Source organism: Canis lupus, chromosome 22 (assembly GCF_048164855.1).
Source record: "Canis lupus baileyi chromosome 22, mCanLup2.hap1, whole genome shotgun sequence".
Taxonomy (NCBI): domain Eukaryota; kingdom Metazoa; phylum Chordata; class Mammalia; order Carnivora; family Canidae; genus Canis; species Canis lupus.
This window is the reverse complement of record NC_132859.1, coordinates 24,240,680-24,263,577: the sequence shown is the minus strand read 5'-3', so window position 1 is coordinate 24,263,577 and position 22,898 is coordinate 24,240,680. Positions and strand designations below refer to the sequence as shown.

Here is a 22,898-nt window from a genome sequence, read left to right as displayed (position 1 = left end):
GCCAGGTCTCTGTGGAGAGGTCTGCTGTTACCCTAATACTCCTCCCCATAAAAGTCAGGGATTTCTTGTCTCTTGCTGCTTTAAGGATCTTCTCCTTATCTTTGGAATTTGCAAGCTTCACAATTAAATGTCGAGGTGTTGAACGGTTTTTATTGATTTTAGGGGGGGATCTCTCTATTTCCTGGATCTGAATGCCTGTTTCCCTTCCCAGATTAGGAAAGTTTTCAGCTAGAATTTGTTCAAATACATATTCTGGCCCTCTGTCCCTTTCGGCGCCCTCGGGAACCCCAATTAAACGTAGGTTTTTCTTCCTCAGGCTGTCGTTTATTTCCCTTAATCTATCTTCATGGTCTTTTAATTGTTTGTCTCTTTTTTCCTCAGTTTCCCTCTTTGCTATCAACTTGTCTTCTAGGTCACTCACTCGTTCTTCCACCTCGTTAACCCTCGTCGTTAGGACTTCTAGTTTGGATTGCATCTCATTCAATTGATTTTTAATTTCTGCCTGATTAGCTCTAAATTCTGCAGTCATGAAGTCTCTTGAGTCCTTTATACTTTTTTCTAGAGCCACCAGTAGCTGTATAATAGTGCTTCTGAATTGGCTTTCTGACATTGAATTGTAATCCAGATTTTGTAACTCTGTGGGAGAGAGGACTGTTTCTGATTCTTTCTTTTGAGGTGAGGTTTTCCTTCTAGTCATTTTGCTCAGTGCAGAGTGGCCAAAAGCAAGTTGTATTGGGAAAAAGAGAAAAAGAGAGGAGAGAAAGAAGGAAAGAAAAGAGAAAGAGAAAAAAAAGGGAAGAAAAAAAAACACGAAAAAAAAAAGAGAAGAAAAAGAGAAAGAAAAAGAAAGGAGAAAAAAAGGGGGTGGGGGAAGGAAACAAATCAAAAAGCAAAACAAAACAAAACAAAACAAAACAAAAAAAAAAAAAAGAACCACTGGGGAGTATCTTCTGATTCTGTGTACTTTAAGTCCCTTGGCTTCTCCTGGAAGTTGTCCGTCTAGCTGGTGTTCTGGGGGAGGGGCCTGTTGTGCTGATTTTCAGGTGTTAGCAGTTGGGGGAGCTGCTGTGCCCCTGCCTGGTGCAGGGCTCAGTGGGGGGTGTTTACCCCGTGAGGCCGCAGGAGGAACAGCCCCAGTGGCGGGGCAGCTCTGGAAACCTGGATTCAGCTCCGGCGGGAACTCCGTCTGCAGGGCCTGGAGGCTCCGGGGCGGGGCCTCTGATCTGCTCAGCTCGCGGCAGGAGCGTCCTCGCTGTCCTGGGCCCTCCCGGCCTCTGCCTGTCCCGGGGGAGGCCGGATCCTGGGCTGTGTCCCAGCGCCCCGTGCTCCGGAGCCTGCGCTGTTGGATTCGCGCTCTCGGGCCGCGCAGCCCCCTCCGCGGAGCAGCCGCCCGAGCCCCTCCAAGCTGCTCCTGGAACCGCGCAGCCCCCTCCGCACGGAACGGAGCCTCTTCCTCTGCCCGAGCCCCTCCGAGCTGCTCCCGGGGCCGCGCAGCCCCCTCCGCGGAGCCGCCCCCGAGCCCCTCCGAGCTGCACCTGGAACCGCGCAGCCCCCTCCGCACGGAGCCTCTTCCTCTGCCCGAGCCCCTCCGAGCTCCTCCCGGGGCCGCGCAGCCCCCTCCGCGGAGCCGCCCCCGAGCCCCTCCGAGCTGCTCCGGGTCCCGCCGGGTCCCGCCGTGTATCTGTATTATTCTTGTTATACTTTATATCAAAGTTGTGTTGACTTGTTAAAATGAAAAAATTGAATGATATTAGTATTCTTTATTCCTAAAATGTTTGAAAGATTTACCAGTAAAACCATCTGGCCCTGAAATTTTTTTGTGGGGAGTTTTAAAAAAGTTTTTTTTAATTATTATTTTAATTATTTAATATTTTAATTATTATTTTAAGTTATTATTTTAAAGGTTTTAAAAATTATTTATTACTTTATTCTTTATTTGTTTATTTATTACTTTATTATTTGTATTAATAGATAAAGGACTGTTCACATTTTATATTATTTCTTGTATCATTTTGGTAATTTACATGTTTTAAAGACTGTTCATTTCATTCTGTTTTTGAAATTTACTAGGGAAAAACATTTATTATGTCATCTTAATACTTTCTAATAAATGTGGAGTCTATAGGGTTGTATGCTTTTCCATTCCTGTTATTGTTTATCTGTATTTTTTTCTTCTTGTTTGCTGTATTTTTTTCTTCTTGTTTTCTTAATCAGTCTCACTGGAGTTCTGTTTTTTATTTTTATTGTGTGTCTTCATTAGTTCATGAACTAATGAACTTCATTAATTCCTACTTCTCAAAAATTTCTTTCCCTAAGCTTTATTTGGTTTGATTTGCTATTCATTCTCTAGCTTCCAAGCTGACTTAGATCCTGGATGTTAAGCTTTTTTTCTTTACTTATGTATACATTTAATATTTTAGTTTTGCTAAAATCATTTGTTTTTAGCTACAGAGTATTGATATTTCATACTTCTATTAATATTCAGTTTTAAGTTTTTTAAATTTTGTTGGAATTTATTTCAACTATGAATTATTTAGATGGATATTCTTGAATTTTAAAGTAGTTTGTGATCTTGTAGGGTTTTTTCTCTCTGTTAATAATATTTAATAAATTATTTAATAATTTAATATTTAATAATCTGTAATTAATTATTTAATTAATAAATCTGGCTTAATTCCACTGTGGTCAGAAAATATGCTCTAAAGTTTCCAATCCTTGGGCGGCCCCGGTGGCGCAGCAGTTTAGCGCCACCTGCAGCCTAGGGCGTGATTCTGGGGACCCTGGATCGAGTCCCACGTTGGGCTTCCTGCATGGAGTCTGCTTCTCCCTCTGCCTGTATCTCTGCCTCTCTCTCTCTCTGAATAAATAAATAAATCTTTAAAAAAATAAGAATAAAAAATAAGGTTTTCAATTCTTGAAGTCTGTTGAGGTTTCCTTAATTCTAAGTATTGGCAATTTGGAAAATGTTCCATGTGCCCTTGAAAAGAATCTGAAATCTTTTCTTGTTGGATGCATTTATATTAATATGTCAATTATGTCAATTTTGGTAATTGTGTTTAGATTTTCTCTATCCTTATTGAAGCTTTGGTCTGCTTGTTTTATCAGCTGTTGAATGAGGTATGTTAAAGTCTTTCATTATGACTGTGAATTTGTCTATTTTTCTTTTAATTCTGTCAAGTTTTGCTTTATGCACACACGCAAACAGTTAATGGATTTTAGAATTGTTATAGTTCCTCATGGTTTGATTTCTTTATCAGTCTACCACCTTAATCTTAGTAGTGGTTCTTGCCTTTAAGTCTATTTTGTCTGATGCTAATATAGCTTCACCAGCAATATTTTGATAACTATTTGCATGGTATACCTCTTTCTATGAATTGCTCTGTGTTCTTATACTTAAGGTTTGTTTTGTGAGCAGTATATAATTTTTCACCCAGTCTGATAGTCTTGTAATTAAAGTATTGTCCATTTACATTTAATATAATTTTTCTATATTTATATTTTTATTTGTCATCTTATGATTTGTTTTCTATATATACCATTTTTTTGTCTCTTTGTCTCTCCTTTCTTGCTTTTGTTTTATTTTATTTTTTTAGATTTTATTTATTTATTCATGAGAGGCACAGAGAGAGAGGCAAAGACATAGGCAGAGGGAGAAGCAGGCTGCCTGCAGGGAACTTGATGTGGGACTCTATCCCAGGACTCTGAGATCATGCCCTGAGCCAAAGGCAGATGCTGAATCATTGAGCCACCAGGCATCCCTTATTTTAAATTTTTATATCATTATTTTCCCTCTAGTAACTTACTAGTTATAAACTTGCCAATTATACATTTTTACTATTCTTTTGGTGATAGCCCTAGCAATTATACATACATTCTTGCCTTAGTATAATGAAACTTAATTTAATGAAAGTTATTACTTTTACCACTTTCCCAGTAATGCTAGGACCTTAAATACTTTAACTCCATTTACCCTCTTATGTCTTTCACATTATTTTTGTCATAAAATTACATTTTACATAAGTTTAAACTCTACAATATACTGTTAGTATCATTTTATAGAGTTAATGTTGGCTTATACATAGTTACAGAATTATTCTTTATAGTGTTCTTTATTCTTCCCTGTATCCCTTCTTTCTGCCTAGAATCATTTTTCTTCAAGTGGAAGAATTCCCTTTTAGGATTGTTTTTAGTGCTATCCTGTTGCCAATGAATTCTCTCAATTTTTGCTTGTCTAAAAAAAATGTCTTTATTTCATATTTATTGAAGGAAATTTTTTCTGGTATAGAAATCTAAATATGTGCTACATCATTTTTTAAAAGATTTTATTTATTTATTCATGAGAGACACACACAGAGAGAGAGAGAGAGAGGCGAGACACAGGCAGAGGGAGAAGTAGGCTCCATGAATGGAGCCTGACTTGGGACTCGATCCCGGGTCTCCAGGATCAGGCCCTGGGCTGAAGATGGCGCTAAACTACTGAGCCACCCGGGCTGCCCTGTGCTATATCATATTAATAGTCATCAGATTAGTGGCCTTACAAATGGGCACAAAATTTATTGAGCTTCAAATAATTTTCATATTTTATAATATTTACATTGATCTTGGCATTTTAGTCACTATCATGGGATTTCTCCTAACATTCCCCTTCTTTCTAGCATTCTATAATGAAAATAATCCAGAATTTGGGCAGCCCTGGTGGCTCAGCAATTTAGCGCTGGCTTCAGCCTGGGGCGTGATCCTGGAGACCCAGGAGACCCACGACCCAGGAGACCCAGGAGACCCATGTTGGGATCCCTGCATGGAGCCTGCTTCTCCCTCTGCCTGTGTCTCTGCCTCTGTGTGTGTGTGTGTGTGTGTGTGTCCCATGAATAAATAAATAAAATCTTTTTAAAAAAAGAAAAAGAAAAAGAAACTAATCCAGAATTTGGAAGGAAATATACCTTGTGACCTTCATCAAGCCATTTGACTTCCTTGAGTCAGTTTCCTCATGTATAAAATGGGAAAAATATAGCGTCTGTATGTCACTATGAAATTATGAGGTCCTGTTGAGTTATGTATGGAAGTGCTTTGCAATATGTAAAGTACAAATTAGTTGGAGTTTTTTAGTGTCATTGTTATTTACTGAAACAGAAATATCTTTTTGTATTCAGTATATATCTAGAACTCTCTTACCAGGGCACATTTTTATGATACCCACAAAATGATTAAAATGATAGCATTCATGTATATATTTATTTATACATGCCCTGCCTTTTATAAGAAAGGACAGTGTTAAAAGTTACACAAAACACAGCTTACGCAAGGTTGGTTGTAAGTTTATTTTTGATTTTTCAAGCAACTAACATGAAATGGGAGACCTGGCTAGTTAACTTAAAATACTCACAATATTAAAAATGATCCATTAATTTTAGGAGAAGTAGAGATCTTTCTTAACACTAAGTTCAGGCAGGAATTTACCCCTTAGTTTTCTTAATGATGCCGAGTTATTTAAAAGATTATTCTGCTGGTTTAGAGGCTACTGATTTGCATGGTTAATCCAAATCAGTGTTGGACTGATATAGAATTTTAATATTCTGTTTCATACGCTCAAAGGGAGAATTATACATTTTAATGTGAGCTACAAGTAGCTGCTTTTCAACCCTACTTGCAAATGGATTCTATTCAGAAAACTAATAAAGAATGCCTGTTTCCTTTTCAAAATGCTTGGATACACATTTGAGGGAAGGTTAGGCTGATAAATTAAAATTTGATTTTGCATATGTAATATCAACAAAACTGCCTTAGAAAAATACTTAGCTGTGTTTATTTTTCCTTCATACAGGTTTCTTACTACATTGATCAAATGTTTATTTGCCCTACTATGTGCAGACATACCCCTGTTGGTTTTTTTGTTGTTATTGTTGTTCTCCTCTGACAAAAAGTGGTCATTCAGACTTATATTTTGTAGGGTTGTTTGTTTTTTCATTTTTCCCTCTTTATTTATTAAACATGTATTTAAATGGAAAAGAAAATATGAAACTGAAGCTTTTAAACAAACAACCAAAGAGTATGTTAGTGTCTCATAAGCAATTCCATTGACACATCTGAGATTTGTATGGTGATCAAATTTAAAATAGGATATTTATTCCTCATTTAAATTCTTTGACTTTGTCTTTAGGTCTCTGGCATGCATTTTGTATGAGATGTGCTGCATGAATCATGCATTCACTGGCTCCAATTTCTTGTCCATTGTTTTAAAAATTGTTGAAGGTGACGCGCCTTCTCTCCCCAAGCAATATCCAAGAGAATTGAATGCCATCATGGAATGGTATGGAAATAAATATATTGCCACAGAAGCAATTTTAAATTGTACTTATATTTTAGTTCATTTGAAAAATAATTTTCTTCTTAAACATTACAGCATGTTGAACAAGAGTCCTTCGCTAAGACCATCTGCCATAGAAATTTTAAAAATCCCTTACATTGATGAACAACTACAGGTATTTAAAATGAAAGGGATACTGGGAAACATGTATTAGCATTTATATACATTCAAGGACTTGAAGATATGTTGTGGGAATAAGACGCATTAAGAGTCAATCAGAAAGGAGAAACAAGATTTTTTTTAAAAGTTGAGGGAAATTATTAGATGATTTCTTTTGCAAAAGAAAGTGTGTGAAGTTCCCTGGAGCCCCAAATATGAGAAGTTAGGGTTGTAATTTTCTCCCTGAACTCAACATCCACCCTTAGAACTCTTGGTTTACAAATCTTACCTCAATACTTTGTGAGTATATCCCTGTTAGGACAAGAATGTACTACTAATAATACTAAAATCTGGAGTTTTCAATGAGCCTTTGTTATTCTACTCCTTTATTATATATCTTAGTCATACTTTTTATTAATTAGGTGAGTTTGCTTTCCTTGTAGATTAAAAAGTTTGATGCAAAGAATCTACCTCTGATGGTAAGAAAAAAGCAAAGGTACCCTCTTGGAGGTTTTGTTTGTTTGTTTTAGGCTTTCACAAATACCTCAGGCAAATTTCCTTTAATTTTATGACTAGTTTTAAGTGGACCCACAAAGTAGTCATTTACCTTTAAAGATGGGCACACCTTTTCATCTGCATCTGGTTCTAAGTTGGCAGGAAACAAGGATGCTGACTTGAGGTGCATCCATCAGCTGACGGCTAATACTGGAGGTGCTGTAAGGAAAGGAACTGCAATGGCTCCTGTCTTTTTGCCCAGGGCCCAGGAAAAAGTAATTATACATTATCAGGAGCACTGGGAAGAAAGCACACAGGATGCTGTAAAATAAGGGAAGAGAATGGCTCCGGTCATCAAAGAAAGAGTAGGTGATATGTCTCTACCAGTGAGATGGTGAGAAGCAGCCAGACATGTAAAGAGCCTGAGAGAGGGTTGGAATCACAGGGAATTAGCTGGGACAAAGCCCCAAGTCAGCATATGTTTCTGGATGGAGATATAGAGGGGAGGGTTCCCCAAAATCTGAGTTCTTCCTAATGTATAGCTTTCCTATGCAAAGCCAGTTCCACTAGCCTAAGGGCAGACCTCTGAAAAAGGCTTAGGTGCTAACTGTGGGATCAAAAACCACACTGAACACACACACACACACACACACGCACACACACACTGATGGGGGGCTGTGAGCTATGGAAAAAAGGTAAAAGGAATCCAAGGAAATCTGCTGGGACTAGGGTAAAGCAAGTGAGGCATTTACCCTGGGGCAAAATTAAAGAGGACACCAAAACCCAGTAATCAGGATGAATAACATTTTACTGCAACGTTTTAAAAAATCCAAATTAATGCTAAAAATCCATGGTAACAAAATATCAAAAATTTGCAGACAACATCCAACAGGGCTAGAATTAAGGTGATGGCAGTGAGGTAGAATGGTGCAGGTTCAGGGTTGACTGAGGTTGTTTTTTGTTTTTCTTTCCTATCTTTGTTTTTTTTCCTGTCTTTTATTTATTTATTTTATTTTTTTAATTCCAGTATAATTAACATACAGCTAACGAGATAGTTTTGGATGTACAAAATACGGTGATTCACCAATTCTCTGCATTATTCAGTGCTCATCATGATAAGTGTACTCTGAATTCCTTCCCCCGTTTTGCCCATGCCCCCACCTGCCTGGCAACCACCAGTTCTCTATACTGAGAGTCTGGTTTTTTTATTTGTCTCTTTTTTCATTTGACCATTTGCTCTGTTTCTTAAATACCACATATGAGTGACATCATATGGTATTTGTCTTTTCCAGACTTACTTCACTTAGCATTATACTCTCTAGATCCATCCATGTTGGTGCAAATGACAAGATTTAAACATTTGCTATTGTATTCTCCATGGCTTTTTGGTATTAATTTTTTTTTATAATATTACATTAAAATATGGCTTTTCTTGGTTACTGGGTTTTTTGAGGCCCCTTCAGTTTGCACCTGAGGGGGCGGGTGCCTCATTTGTCCCATCCTAGTCCTGGCCCTGGGAATGGGAACACTGCCCAGTACTGGCAGAGGCTGGGGAGAGCTTGTTTGTTCGTGGAGCTGAGGGGGGCCCTGCCTGTGGTGGAGAGCCGGGAGTGAGAGAACAGGCAGTGAGTACCAGCTGAAGTTGGAGAGGCAGGCAGGAGCCTGACCTTGCTGCATAAGCTACCATGCAGTTTTTTATAACCCTTTATAGAAGGAAAAATAGTTACCAGTGGGTTTGTTTTCAAGCTCCCAGGCATGGTCAATAATACTGCACATCAGAAAAGGCACCTGGTAATTGTTATGCCCTTTCATCCCTGAAGAGAAGTATTTAAAGTGTGTCAGGGTTTTTCTTTTTTTTCAGCACCTGATGTGTAGATACTCGGAAATGACTCTGGAAAACAAGAATTTGAATTGTCAGAAGGAAGCTGCACAGATAATTAATGCCATGTAAGTAATTGCTTTGTTTTTAAAAAGCCCATTGAGCATAAATGTTAAATGCATTTGTCTTTGAAAATCTATTAGTGCCAAGTTGATTGCATGGAGTGTCCTAGAATTCACTTAAGTCTTGGCAAGAAATTGGTGATCCAAAGCCCTTTTGCCCCAGGTGGTAGCAAATTGAAATTATAAAAGTTTTAAACCACTGCACAGCTTCTAGATCTGCAGGGTAACTCTGCAGTAGCCTTGTGAAATTAATATCTCAAACATTTAGTGATATTTATGATAACAAACCTTCCATATTAAGCATAAATGGTTTTCACGTGTTGTTTGTTTAACAGAAACTGGCAAAGTGCCTATTGAGAAGACAACATTGTGAAGTCCTAGGGCAATTGAAAATAAGCCAAAATTTACTTCCTTGAGATATACGTATGAACTAGCGAATGTCATTTTCACAAACAGAATTATTTCTTGACATAACTTCTCTCTCCTACCTCCTTCAAAATTCCTGTGCTATAATATACAAGAGCCTAGAATACTAGGTTACTTCAGAACAGCCAGGGATGGCTGTGCAGGTGGTGGACTGCACCACTTAAGGGGTTGTATACCAAATCTATAATTTTGCTGAAGAACTCTCTACTTGATTTTGTGAGTACCCCGTGAGAATGGCAGTACCTCCCCAGAGCTGTGCAAGGCAATAGGTGAAAAGAGTAGCCCGCGTTCGCTTAATCTTCAAGGCCAAATAACACAAACAGGCTTCTCTGACACTCAGTCCAGTGGTTTCTCAACTGCTCTATGTTTGTTTTCCAATTTCACATTTAAAACTGAGGAAACTGGTTCATCAAAATACTCAGTCTTCGTTTAACACATGATCTCCAGTTAAAATACACCTGGGAGCTAACATGATAGGCGTGCTCTTATAACCTAATTTCCTTAGGTTGCTAATTATTCTTGCAAGAATGTCTGGAATTCTTATTTTGTTTTATTTTAAACTGAGATGCGAGAGGAGTAAAATAACTAGGCTAATTTCAGCTGTCATTTTTGAGCTGCAGTTACAAAACTGTCTACCTGGCTGTGCTTACAATTAAAGTGTGCCAGGGTCTGATCATTTGTAGGGTCTTTCACATTATGAAATATTGATTTCTTTTTTATATATATTTTTTATTGGAGTTCGATTTGCCAACATATAGTATGACATCCAGTGCTCATCCCGTCAAGTGCCCCCCCCCCAATGCCTGTCACCCCTTCCCCCTGCCCACCTCACCTTCCACTACCCCTTGCTTGTTTCCCAGAGTTAGGAGTCTCTCATGTTTTGTCACCCTCTCTGATTTTTCCCACTCATTTTCTCTCCTTTCTCCTATAATCCCTTTCACATTTTTTTATATTCCCCATATGAGTGAAACCATTTAATGATTGTCCTTCTCCCATTGATTTACTTCACTCAGCATAATACCATCCATTTCCACCCATGTCGAAGCAAATGGTGGGTATTCATCGTTTCTAATGGCTGAGTAATATTCCATTGTATATATGGAATCCATTCATCTTTCAATGGACACCAAGGCTCCTTCCACAGTTTGGCTATTGTGGACATCGCTGCTATAAACGTTGAGGTGCAGGTGTCTTGGCGTTTCACTGCATCTGTATCTTTGGGGTAAATCCCCAGCAGTGCAATTGCTGGATCATAGGGGAGCTCTATTTTTAACTCTTTGAGGAACCTCCACACAGTTTTCCAGAGTGGCTGCACCAGTTCACATTCCCACCAACAGTGCAGGAGGGTTCCCCTTTCTCCACATCCTCTCCAACATTTGTTTCCTGTCTTGTTAATTTTCCCCATTCTCACTGGTGTGAGGTGGTATCTCATCGTGGTTTTGACTTGTATTTCCCTGATGGCAAGTGATGCGGAGCATTTTCTCATGTGCTTGTTGGCGAAATATTGACTTCAAATTGTCACTGTTTTTTTGATCATGAATTATGGCTATGTTTTAAGGAGCTCTTTAATCTTACAAAATAAGGGATGTATATTCCAGAAAATCGTGCATTCCCTAGAGGCTCCAGACTATGTTCCAGAGGGATGAGAGCTGCCTACAAATGGTCATTACAATTACACAATTATTATAAAATAATAAAGATTAGAGTGGGAATACATGACATAGAGACTTCTAGTGTTTTGTAAGGAGGGAGCTGAGTACAAAAGACATTCCACAGTATTGGGCCCTGACTATGTCAGGCACAGAAGCAAATGTCATTGGGAATATGGTAGCAGACCTTTTAGTGCATGAGTAACATAAGCACATTTCTTTAACAGAAGAAGGAGGCTCTAAAGTAATAATTTTGAATAACATTTTGTGGAGTGCTTGGCTCTGTTATAAGCACTTTAACTCATTTAAGCTCACAGGAACCCTATGAATTAGGTATTATTATTATTATTTTAATGATCATTGGTTAAATAACTTGCCCAAGGGCATATACATGTAACCTGGGAGCTAGGATTTGAACCCAGAGAATGTTATTAGCCTCGTGATAACCACTGTGCCACACTTACCTACTGTATGAAGCACAGAATATATAACATGTTCAACAAAATTTAACTAATACAATACTACCATTTGGGGTACTTATTTTTTTAAAGATCTTATTTATTTGACAGAGAGAGAGAGAAAAAGCACAACCAGGGAGAACAGCAGAGGAAGAGGGAAAAGCAGGGTCCCCACCGAGCAGGGGGCCAGATGCAGGGCTCAATCCCAGGACCCTGGGACTACAACCCCAGCTGAAGGCAGACACTTAACTGACTGAACCATGCAGGTGCCCCCTCATTTGGAATACTTTTATGTGTCAGACACTGTACAAACATTGTTTCATGTAATGCTCACCACACCCTATTCTTCACAGATGAAAAAAACTGGGGTTCAGAGAAGTTCAGTAACTTGCCCGAGGCTACAGAACTAATGAGTGGTAGAGATGAGATTCAAACCCTGCCTAATTCCAGAGATTAAATCCTATCCACAGGGTTGAATTAGTCCACTAGTCCATTTACTCCTTGATGGCCAAGATCCTAATTTGTCGTACATAATGACAATCAGTCATAGGGCATAAGAAATGAGCAGAAATTTGGAAAGTACATAATTTGCTTTTAAGCAAGTCTAATTTGAAAAATATTACCAATTAACCACAGTCCTGGTTGGCTCATTACCTACCCTGAGTTTATTAGTTTTTGCCTGGCCTGTCTCGAGATGCTTTCCCCTTCTCAGTAGTGTAATGATACTTCTGTAAAATATTTGTTTAATTTTTGTGAGCATATTTGGGATGAGTTGCATGCGGGGATCTTTATTATTTATAGGCAGGAAAAGATCCACCTGCAGACTCTGCGGGCACTGTCTGAAGTGCAGAAAATGACACCGAGAGAAAGGATGCGGCTGAGGAAGCTCCAGGCAGCTGATGAGAAGGCCAGGAAGTTGAAGTAAGCTGCCTTTCCTCAGGGTACCTTGCTCTCTGGCCACTTCCCAGGGCTCCGAAGGAATTGACTGAAGAAAAGCAAAAGCAGGGATCCCTGGGTGGCGCAGCGGTTTGGCGCCTGCCTTTGGCCCAGGGCGCGATCCTGGAGACCCGGGATCAAATCCCACGTCAGGCTCCCGGTGCATGGAGCCTGCTTCTCCCTCTGCCTGTGTCTCTGCCTCTCTCTCTCTCTCTCTCTCTCTCTCTCTGTGTGACTATCATAAATAAAATTTAAAAAAAATTAAAAAAAAAAAAAAAGAAAAGCAAAAGCAAAAACAAGAAAGCAAAATGCACATATGCATTTTATATTTCTTTGTTTCTTCACTTATTCGTCCCCTCGTAAGATGGGCTTTTAGCCATAGGTGGTTATTGGATGCCAGCCACGATTAATGTCAGGCTTTCAGTCTTGTGTGCAAAGAAAGATTGAATGTCAGGGAGCTTATTAGTGATGAAAATACAGAGTCAGCCTCCAAATGAAGCCTCGTTGCTGCTGATGCCTCCAGTACATACCCCGGCGAGAGGGTGAAGATGTTTGCTGTACCCCCTCTGCCAGGAGGTCTAGCTGGTCTATAGGGGGAAGAATGTACTGGCAGGAAATTGTTGGCTTTAGAAGACAGATTGGAAGTAGCTCTGCTCTGTCAAGTGAAGCCCTTTGAAAAATCTATGATCAGGGCAACCCTGCTGGTGGTCAACATCACTAGTAAAGTATTTACATGAAAAGGGGAGATTCCAAAGAGCCCTAGACTCCCAGTTTCTCAAAGACAAATTTTTCAGTTGGTAAATCCAATCTCCTAATTTTTCTTCTTTCTCTGCCAACTATTTGGTAGCTTAGAAGCCCCAACTGAGAGATAGAGAGACAGAAAAGACCTGAAACTCAATCTGTTCATTTTGTGACCTTGCTAACATATCTGAAAAAGGATTTGGAAGTATTCTTATACTTGTAGTGCATATTATGAGGAACCAAGTAAGAATCTGTGAGACTACTTCTTTTCCCTTAACACATGCCTTCTGTAATCAATGTGGAAAACTATTTCTGTCAAAGTGCATCATGGGCAGTCATGTGCTGGTAAATGTTTAACAACCACCTCTGGGGGTGTGGGGCTGGAAGGGTGTAAATACTCCCGCAATGGCCAATTTCAAGGTACCAGTGTGGTATCATCGAATGTTCAGTTGGAAGATATGTACACAATCTGCTCTTGGGAACCAGTACAAGCTGGTTTCTGCAAACCACTGCACCACTGGGTGTGGGTTTTACTGAGAAAATATATTTACGTAAATTGCTTGAGCCATTGTATTAACTAACAGTCCCAGATCTATTTCTAAGGCCTCACGAATGGCAGTATTTCTGGGGTACCATGACTCATGTCATTGTTTGAGGGTGAAAGGAAAATTAAATCTCTGACAGGAACATATCAAAAAGGTAATTTAATAACTTACATGCACATTACAAATTATATTTCAGATTAAAATGGTTTTTAATACACAAAGTCATAGACCTTCCACATGATATTCAATGTTTTTTATTTAAAGGCAATGATTTTAGATAAAGTTTACTATTAGTTTTATGGTTGAATTTCATTGTTTTTGATCATTATTTCTAGAATTCGAGCACAGTCATGTGTTTTAGCTAGAAAACAACTCTATTGTCAGGAGGGATATAATGTACCCACTTTAGAAACAAGATTTGACTCTAAGGATATTCAGTGACTTTTCAAAAATATCTAAATCTAAATTAGCACACAAGTAATCACGAGAACTCAGATTTTTCCTTCAGTTTAAGTCTATTACTTTTACCTCTTCTATATTAGATGGAAAAAATGTGTTGGAGAAAAGTTCCCTTTCACAGTGGCTCTCAAATTCTTTCCATAAATTCTTGGAAATCTAGCTCTCTTCTCCTTGTTTGTGGGTTTATTCATCCTGAGAACAGTAATCGAGTTATTAGTTCCTGTTGGGCACTGCCTGGGTGTCAGGGCCACCCCCCACCCCACCATCACAGAGAATACGCAGGGGTCCATACTGCTTTTTTTTGCCCTCAGAGTCCCATGGATCCTCAAGAGGAATCTGAACATGATAAGAATTCTATGTTCTTAATAGAACTGAACCCCTAGTTTCTAGAAACTAGGCCTTTTCTTCTGGAATGTTCAGAGACCCCTGCTTCTAAGAAATGTTATCCCCAGAAATTAGAAATTGAGAGTATAGACATGCTAATATTTTGTTTTATAAAACCTAAATAACTTTATTCTTGAAGTTGCCATATGGCAAATGTGTGTATATCTAAGTTTGAATTTTAGCGATGCATTTTAGGGGTTCTAAGGATAGATAAGGAGCCAGACAGAGTATCATCATGTGTGCTTTAAAAGTAGTACCATCATGGTGCTACACTTCATTTACCTTGATGAGGGAGAGACCCGTTGATCTGGTTTCTCAACACCCCACTCTACCTGTTGAAACAGAGATCTCACTTTACCTGCATAATTTAGATGTGGCTTTAGCAAAATGCAGCAGTTTTTCTATGTTCACTTTAAAATTGCAGAAAGCTTGCAGAAGAAAAATATGAAGAAAATAACAAACGATTGCAAGAGTTGAGATCTCGGAACTACGGGCAGCTGACTGTTGATGTACTCCATGTAAGTGCTCTCTTGTTTTAATGTTACATCAAACCTTTCTTTGATTGCTTCAGATTCATCACATTGATGTGGCCAGTCAGGTAGGAGAAGGGACAGAGGGGGAAGAAAAAAAGCATCCAGACCAACTTTGCCCAATTCAGGGTGGGAGGTACTGGGGTTCATTTTAGCATATAGGCTGATGGTTAGTGATGACACTAATTCAGAGCAGCTATACTTAAAAATGGATCAATAGATTCCTCCAAAAACATCCAAGTGCATACTGCATACAAGAAAACTCAATCAGCATGGAATGAACAATTGATGAATAAAATTATGACTTTGTAGAGCAAACGTATGTATATCTAATTTTGAATTTCAGCCGTGCTGTTTTTGCTTTACCTCTTTATTCCATTGTTCTCTTTCTGTATTATTTTTTCCTTCCCTTTTAATTTTCTGTCTCCCATCTATGTCATTATGCATTGTGTTAATAGTCCCTTTTGAACTTTGAATAATTACCTTAGATGTCCAATAATAAATAGGGTTGCAGAGTCACATGAAATGGACCCTGAATCATGTCCTCAGCATCCCAAGCCCCTAAATAGCAAATACCATTTTCTCTAATGGTTAAAAACATCTTCATGGGCCTGCCTTGGTGTAGGCAATGATACTTAAGGAAGTTTTTCTTCAGGCTCATATTTGGACAATAGACATCAACCCCAACTTCCTAGCTCTTCTGATAAAAGCAACATCGGAGGGAGTCATTTTTATAGAGAACTTTATGGCTCAAATTCTGGTTGTTCCTTCATTGGAGATCTCTGCATCTGAGGGAGATTCCTTTTCTTTAGCAGGAAGAACCAAGCTCCTCTAAGGCTTTGGAGATGATCTCTGAAGTCTGGGGGCACTCATTTTCCTGTAGTTCAGTGATCAGAGTGCTCCAAACCCTGGGGCATTGCAGGAGCCCCCAGCAAAGTGCACTCTCAGCCAGGCAGAGCTTAGGATCACTTGTTTTCTGCCTCCATTTGAGAGGTAATCCACCTTTCTCATTTACTTAATGGTTGTGAGTATTATCGATTTCTGAAAACTCCAAGCTGGAACAGATGGAGGGGGGGTGTTCAGCATTCTCTAACCTTAAGAGTATCTCTTGGACCCTTTAGCAGACAATATGGGGACATTGATGACATGTGCTCAATTCCACTTGCCCCCTCTATTTGTTTCATACTCCATTAAATGAAGCCAGCTGTGGAATCTCTTGTGGGTCCCAGAAACATGGAAGATAGTATCATTCCCACTCATGGAACCTAGTGAATGGCAAAATTGCTGGCTGAAGGGGATGGGGTCAGGAGCAATGTTGGATCCCTACTTGGAGAAGGGTCTTGATGTTTTCAGTGCATGGCAGACCTGATCCCCTACCAAGCACTGAGTGCTCATTGACAGCTCCCCACTTTTTTTATGCCCTGAAATGATAACTTGTGGAGGTGGGTCACCTGCCCTAGATCTGTTGGCTTTCTTCCACACAGGACTGAGAACTGCAAATTTCCACAGATCCTTAGAAGGAATCTGGCATGATGATAGAAATTCTGTTTGTCAATATGTGTAAAACTACTTGTTGAATCATCTAATAGAAACTGGGACATTTTTTCTGGAAGGTTCAGGGATCCCTGCTTCTAAGGATGTTATCCTCAGAGATTAGAATTTGAGAAATACAGATGTGGTAATATTTTGTTTTATAAGACCTAAATAACTTTATTCTTGAAGTTGCTGTAAGGCAAATAAAAATGTAGTTTCAAATATGATTTTACATTTCAATGTCTGATAATTTACTTGACATTTTTGCTTTCCTTCATTGACCTTTCAAAGTAATAATTTATGTGTTCTTTTTCATTTCTGATGTGATTGCTGTCAGTGTTAAACAACTACTCTCTAAGTGATCCTGTCCTTTTTTAAACCAGGGTCCTTGGGGATCCTGCAGTAACTTTAAGATAAAACTGAAACCATAATGGCAGGCAGGATCTCGGGAGATTTTATTAACTATATATTATCCCTCAGAACATGGGATAATCCCACAGGATAGTTGAGATCTTGGCTCAATTCAGTTGAAGAAAGTGAGGATTTCATAAAGATTTCATGAAGTCCCAATTCACAACTTCCTGGTGTCTATGTAGTTATTTTCAATTCCATCCCCTTTCCATCAGCAAGGAGCAAAGGGAGCAACAAGAGGGAAAGTGCCTAATGCTATTTTGTCCAGAGATGTTGGCTCATTCTTTGATCTTTGATTTAGTATTGCCAACATCTTTGGCCCTGAGATTTCCAGAAGTACATTTCTTAAGTTTGCATATTGATGGGGGCAGGAAATGCTCCAGCAGATGCTTGGGTCTTCTAGCTGGTTCAGTCTTGCAGACTGGGTTGCTCGGCACTTCCCTAACCCCCCAGGTATCTTGCCCTGTTTTATGCAATTATATCAGCCTTTCCATCTCACCCCTCATTAGCATCCCACCTTCTCACTTTCAAATGTCACTTTCTCTTTAGGAAAATCCTCTTTGACCTCACAAGTCCACAATCCGACTGGCTCTTCTCTAAGTTCTTATGGCTTATAGCAATGCTTCTCAAATTTCAAAATTCACCCAAATCACCTATTGTTTTTGTTAAAAGGCAGATTCTGATTTGGTTTGTCTGGGGTGGGGTTTGGGATGCTGAATTTTTAAAAAGCTCCTGGTGATTCTGATGCTGCTCATCCAGGACCACACTGATTAATAATGGACAGAAAGTGAGGCTCTTGAAAGCCATTTCACCTTCAGATGAAGGAAGACCAGGAAAAGCTACCGATTAACAGACTTTCTTATAGACTCTTTAGGAAAAAAGCATTTAATGGGAATGGAAGTAAAGGAAAAGTGACCTGGGGCTTTCTTGTCCACCCCAGGAGGAGGATGAAGAGAGGAGGCTAGGCAGGAAAAAGAGGCGGTTAAGCATATTCACTGGCACAGAGTGAGGCAGGTTTAATGATATTCAAAGAACAAAAGAGAGAGAAAATGGGAAGCTAAATACTTTGCAGAGGGACTGAAGGGTTTTAAATATCTCAAGGGAAGGCATCAGTGAGCTGGAAAAGAGGAAATAAAATGTAAGAAAGAAATTGGATTAATCAGATGCAAGAAGCTAAAGAAAAACGTGATAAGGAGAAAAGGAAGAAAGAGGAAAATGCTCCTGTCTCTGCCCATACACATATTTATGATTTAAATTCTTCCCAATTTCACTGGGGCTCTCTTCTCTGTCCTCTCTCTCTCTTGTCAGCTGATATGAAGTGCTTTATGTTATCAAAAGCAGTGGTATGAGATAAAATCAGAGTTAAGGGAGAAAATAGGCTCTGCTATTTCTTAAACATGTCAAAAATTCTTTGAGGCACTTAGGAGAATGGCTTGTTTTGTTTCCCAGACCCTAACTAACAGGACCTTTTATTTTGGCATGTATTTTCTGCTTGGCTGAATTTGAGCTTTGAAATCTGGAAGCATAGTTGGACATGGAATCATAGGCACCATTTCTTTAAAGGATGGTAGCTTTAAAACAACTAGATTCCATAATGTACAAAATAAGCCTGGTCTTTCTTTTATCCTGTGACACACACAGTTGTGATGATGCCAAAACTGGGTTTCTGTGAGAAGTGTGTAACACATCAGTTCTCCATATATGAAATAGTAAAGGAGATCAAAGATCAGAGCAAGTCCTTTCTAATAGAAGCAATTATAACAATTCTGTCTCTTCTCTTCAAAGAGAACCTCAGCAAATCAAAGTCAATTGAGGGTCCAAATACTTATTTTCCAATAATTTCTGAAGTAGAAGTGAAAACACATTTCATGCAATCTTTGTTCTTAAAGTTGCCTGTGTGCTATCAGTGATCCTTTGAAATTTGAAATCAATTTCACCTCCTACAGCAATCATACAGTACAAACACTGGACTTCTTAAAAATATTTGATGACTGTATTTTCACAAATGCTGTACCATGGCTTTGTTTTATTCATTAAGATTAGTTTGAGCTTTCCCTTCTGTTTTTAATAAGAAGAGTCTCTTGGAGTAGTTCTCCATGAAAGCCACTTATCAAGGAAAATAGGTCAGTTCACCATTAGCTCTAGGTTGCAAACACACACACACACACACACACACACACACACACACACACAAATCCGGGGGGGAAAAAAAGCAAAATGATCTATTGAAATACCTACTGATATATTTGAGGAATTTTACTTTTTTTTTGAAGTGTGAATTCTTTCATGTGGCCTCTTAGATCTCTTTCTTTAGGAAACTGGAGTTTACAGAATCATAGCACTGTTAAAGCTAGATGAGAATTTGGAAGTCATCCAAGCCAAACAGCTCTACTTCTGAGATGAGGAACCTGAGCAGGGCTGAACTAGGGGGAGATGGATGTGGTACCCTTGATGCAGAATTGTAGGGAGTATTTGTTCTTCGCTGCTGATCATGACTGCTCTTGCATGAGCCAGAAAGTGAGTACCTCCTTCAGTTGTGTACCTGGGCATTCCTCCTGCCTCATCCTAGTCATGGCTCTGAAACAGATGCCACGGAAGGTCAAGGTCACCTGTTGAGTTGGTTCAAGGCTGCTTCTCTCATCCCAACCTGCCTTTCTGAAATTTGAAAGTGGAATCCTGTTTAAGGGAGAGGATTAGACAGACTTTTATTTCTACATAGTTTTCTAAACAATATTGTTTCATTTGTGGTAATGCTGTTTCCTTCTATCAACTTCTCATCAACTGTTAATTACCTTCCACAAGGAATTTGATGACCTGACTTCAGAGAACCTACCTGAATCTCAGCCCATTCCTTCCTTGGACCTTGACCCACTTGAATCAAGTATAGAAGACACCTTAACTGACCTTGGAGATCATGGTATGAGTTTACATCAGTATTCAGAAGGGTTGGCACATGGGTTGGTGTGGCTGACCGTCTGGTAGGCTTGGCTGGCCTCTGAGAAAAGCCTTGGATGTATGTGACCACCTTTCATCAGTTTGCCAGAGGTGAGCTGGGACCAGGATAAAAAGCAGAGAAGCCAAAGGACTGTCTGTCCTCTTCTATCTTTGTAATAGATGAAAATGAGTTGGAAACTCACACCAAGTGAGAAACTTTTGCATGAGTTAAACAATATTATTATTAACGGACATTGTAATGGTGTAGGACTATGAATGCTCTGAAATACTGTTTCCTCCTTCTATTAGTGATTTCCCTGGCCTTCATAAAAGTGAACAAATGAAGTCCAGTTTGGAAAATCAACTATACGGATGTGCAATCCTTGCCAGAAGAAAAGTGTTCAGAGCTGTTACCCAAATAAGAGAGAGATAGCATAGTTTAATGTTAAAAACGTGAATTTTGGAGTCAAAAGCTGTCCCCGTCAGGGAAGCCCCTGGCAACTTTGTAGATTTCAGTTTTCTTATCTATGGAATAAGAATAATACCTCCTTTAAGGGTTGCTGTGAAAAGCAAATGAGAGTGGGCATATGATGTGCTCTTACCTCAGTGCCCAACACATAATAAGAGCCAAAGAAAGGGAAACAGTTTATTACCCTAGGGGGGAGGGTTATGACCATGGGGGCCATCTCAGTCTTGTACCACCCTCCCCAGTGCCTAGGACAAAGTGCCAGGAATATTTTCTGGCACTCAATAAATATTTCTTGGATGAATGAATGAATGAATGATATATTAGACTGCCCTCCAAGAAGCAGTTGTCAAGATGGGTGTAAAAGTGCAAGGATATTAGGGAAAATGTCTGCATGAAAGGCATTAGGAAAGGAGCTGGAAAAGGCTGAGAGAATCATCAACCCATGATTTAAGTCATGTTACAAATGAAAAGACAGGTTTGGTGGATGTGTACTAGTCTGCCAGGCAAACAGAGGCAACCAAGACATCAGGAAGTCTTTAAGCAAAGTCAGCCATCAGGGGCTTGCCTTAGTTTCCCTGCTGCACTTTAGCAGTGGTAGTGGCCTCTGAGAGAATGCAGGGATAGATTTCAGAACACAGCCTTAGGACCCTTGGCCAATTATGCTCCTTATAGTGGGAGGTCTGAGGTGCATCCTCATGGCTACACAATGGTGTAACAACTCTCTTGGGCAGTAGTTCTCCTTCCAAACTGAGAGTGAAGGTAGTGAAGTTTGGGTTGATTGGTCATCTCAGCCCAAATTTGCATTTGATGTCTTCTTTACAGATCTTTTAGAATTTGTGCTGCTGCTTTCACCTGTAAGGAAACTAGCACCTGAAGCTCTTTAGGTTGGCATTTGCCAACTTTTCAAATGATGGAAGCCATCTGATAACAGGTATTATTGACAAACAAATAGGTTTATCAGATGGATTTGCATCTTGGATCCTTTTCGGGTATTTCTATACAATACTAATATTTTCCAAAGGTAAAATTTGTAAGCACAGAAATATCCCATAGGCCTTTCCAAAAATATAAAACTGAGAGGCCATTGGATAGCATTTGATATGGATGGCTTGTGCGTTGCTGTAAGGCAGGGCCATCCCTTTGTATAAAGAGGAAGCCCCAGAACAGGATATTGAGTGGGTAGTCTAGGATCAAGAAGTCTGGGCCCAGCCTCTGGGTCTCAAGTAGGAAAAGTACTTCCTACTCATTTCATACATGAGAAACCAAAGACATTACATAATTTGCTTAAGAACTCAAAAGTGCCTGCTTTATAGAACAGCACCCTTTCCATTTTCCCCAAAGGTGTTGAGTAGGAACAATAGATTCTCCAGAATCAGACAAATGAATTGGACTTTCAAAAGGCAGAGTCTTTTCTTTGTGTGTCTCTATGCTAATTTTTGTGGCCTGTATTAGTCAAATTACTCCTAAGCTAGCCCTGACCACAGGTTGCACCTACTACCAGGAGACTAATGCTGATGTCCCCCTTTGTCTTTTGTCGTGGACGTTGCAATATGATAGACCAGATATTGAGTTACTAGCCAAACTGGAAATTTATGCTATAAGGAAACACTACTTAGGTCTCCCATAATAAGCCATCAGATCCAAAAAACACATTGTGGTTTTAGTCGAGCCAAATGCCTTGTAAAATATGTTAAATATTCCCCTTATTTTTCCTTCCCGTTAAGTTCATAGTTCTCTAAATTGAAAAGGGAAACTTAGAACAATAAAAACGTAACCTTTGAGTTGGTGATTGATTACAATTATGGGCAACTACAAGATTATTAGTGATCATATAGCTAGTGAAGTTTTGGGATATGAAACTTTAATTTGTTGATGAATTTTGCAGTGGTTATTTTCACCATTCTCTTTGCTTTTTAGAAGATTTGACTCCAAACTTTCAGCACCTAGAGGAAGTTTTTATTTGTTTATTTTTTATCTAGCATGTATATGTAAAATAAAATTACACAGTCTTTTTTTGAAGCTTTTATACCAAATGTAATCAGTCTTTGATGTTGAATTGGAAAATTCCCTCTGGGATGTGAGGAGTTAGTTGCAGAGAAAGAAAACAAAGTAAGATGTTATTACATTTGGTATGCATTTCGTTGGCTACAGCTGATTTAATCTAGCCAAAGTCATGGATAACCATTATATTCAAATGAGAAAGCACAACTGGAACATTAAAGAAATTATCCCTACCCCCGTATATGTAATGCTGATGATTTCTTACACATTAATTTCTGCCAGGAATTTCATTGCATTTAGCCTTATTTTCAGCAGCTTCCAACTGAGTTGCAGAATAGGGTTTCTTGCAAAGCTGAAGGAGCTTGAGGCTCATGAACATGGTGCAGACAGAGCATGGCTCTCAATCCACCTGTTCAGGTGCTAAGGGTTCACTGAAGTAGGCCTTGGCTGCCCACCCACAGCCTGACCAGTTATCATTTAAGTACTCTTTTAGCTACTCCTTGAGTGACTCCTCAGCCCCTTC

The 22,898-nt window shown here is 39.2% G+C and overlaps 1 protein-coding gene across 21 annotated transcripts in view; it reads left to right on the top strand.

Annotated features, from left to right (window-relative positions):
• The window catches only part of NEK11 (NIMA related kinase 11), a 261,482-nt gene that overhangs the window by 99,745 nt on the left and 138,839 nt on the right, over window positions 1-22,898 (top strand). For 19 of the 21 annotated variants that reach the window (XM_072792785.1, XM_072792789.1, XM_072792787.1 and 16 more), the window contains 6 exons: window positions 6,158-6,307; window positions 6,401-6,479; window positions 8,820-8,905; window positions 12,234-12,353; window positions 14,922-15,015; window positions 19,774-19,888. In XM_072792785.1, the coding sequence (XP_072648886.1) occupies window positions 6,158-6,307; window positions 6,401-6,479; window positions 8,820-8,905; window positions 12,234-12,353; window positions 14,922-15,015; window positions 19,774-19,888 (644 nt within the window). The remainder of the gene's footprint in view (window positions 1-6,157; window positions 6,308-6,400; window positions 6,480-8,819; window positions 8,906-12,233; window positions 12,354-14,921; window positions 15,016-19,773; window positions 19,889-22,898) is intronic. The other 2 variants (XM_072792788.1, XM_072792786.1) reach the window with 2 other exon arrangements.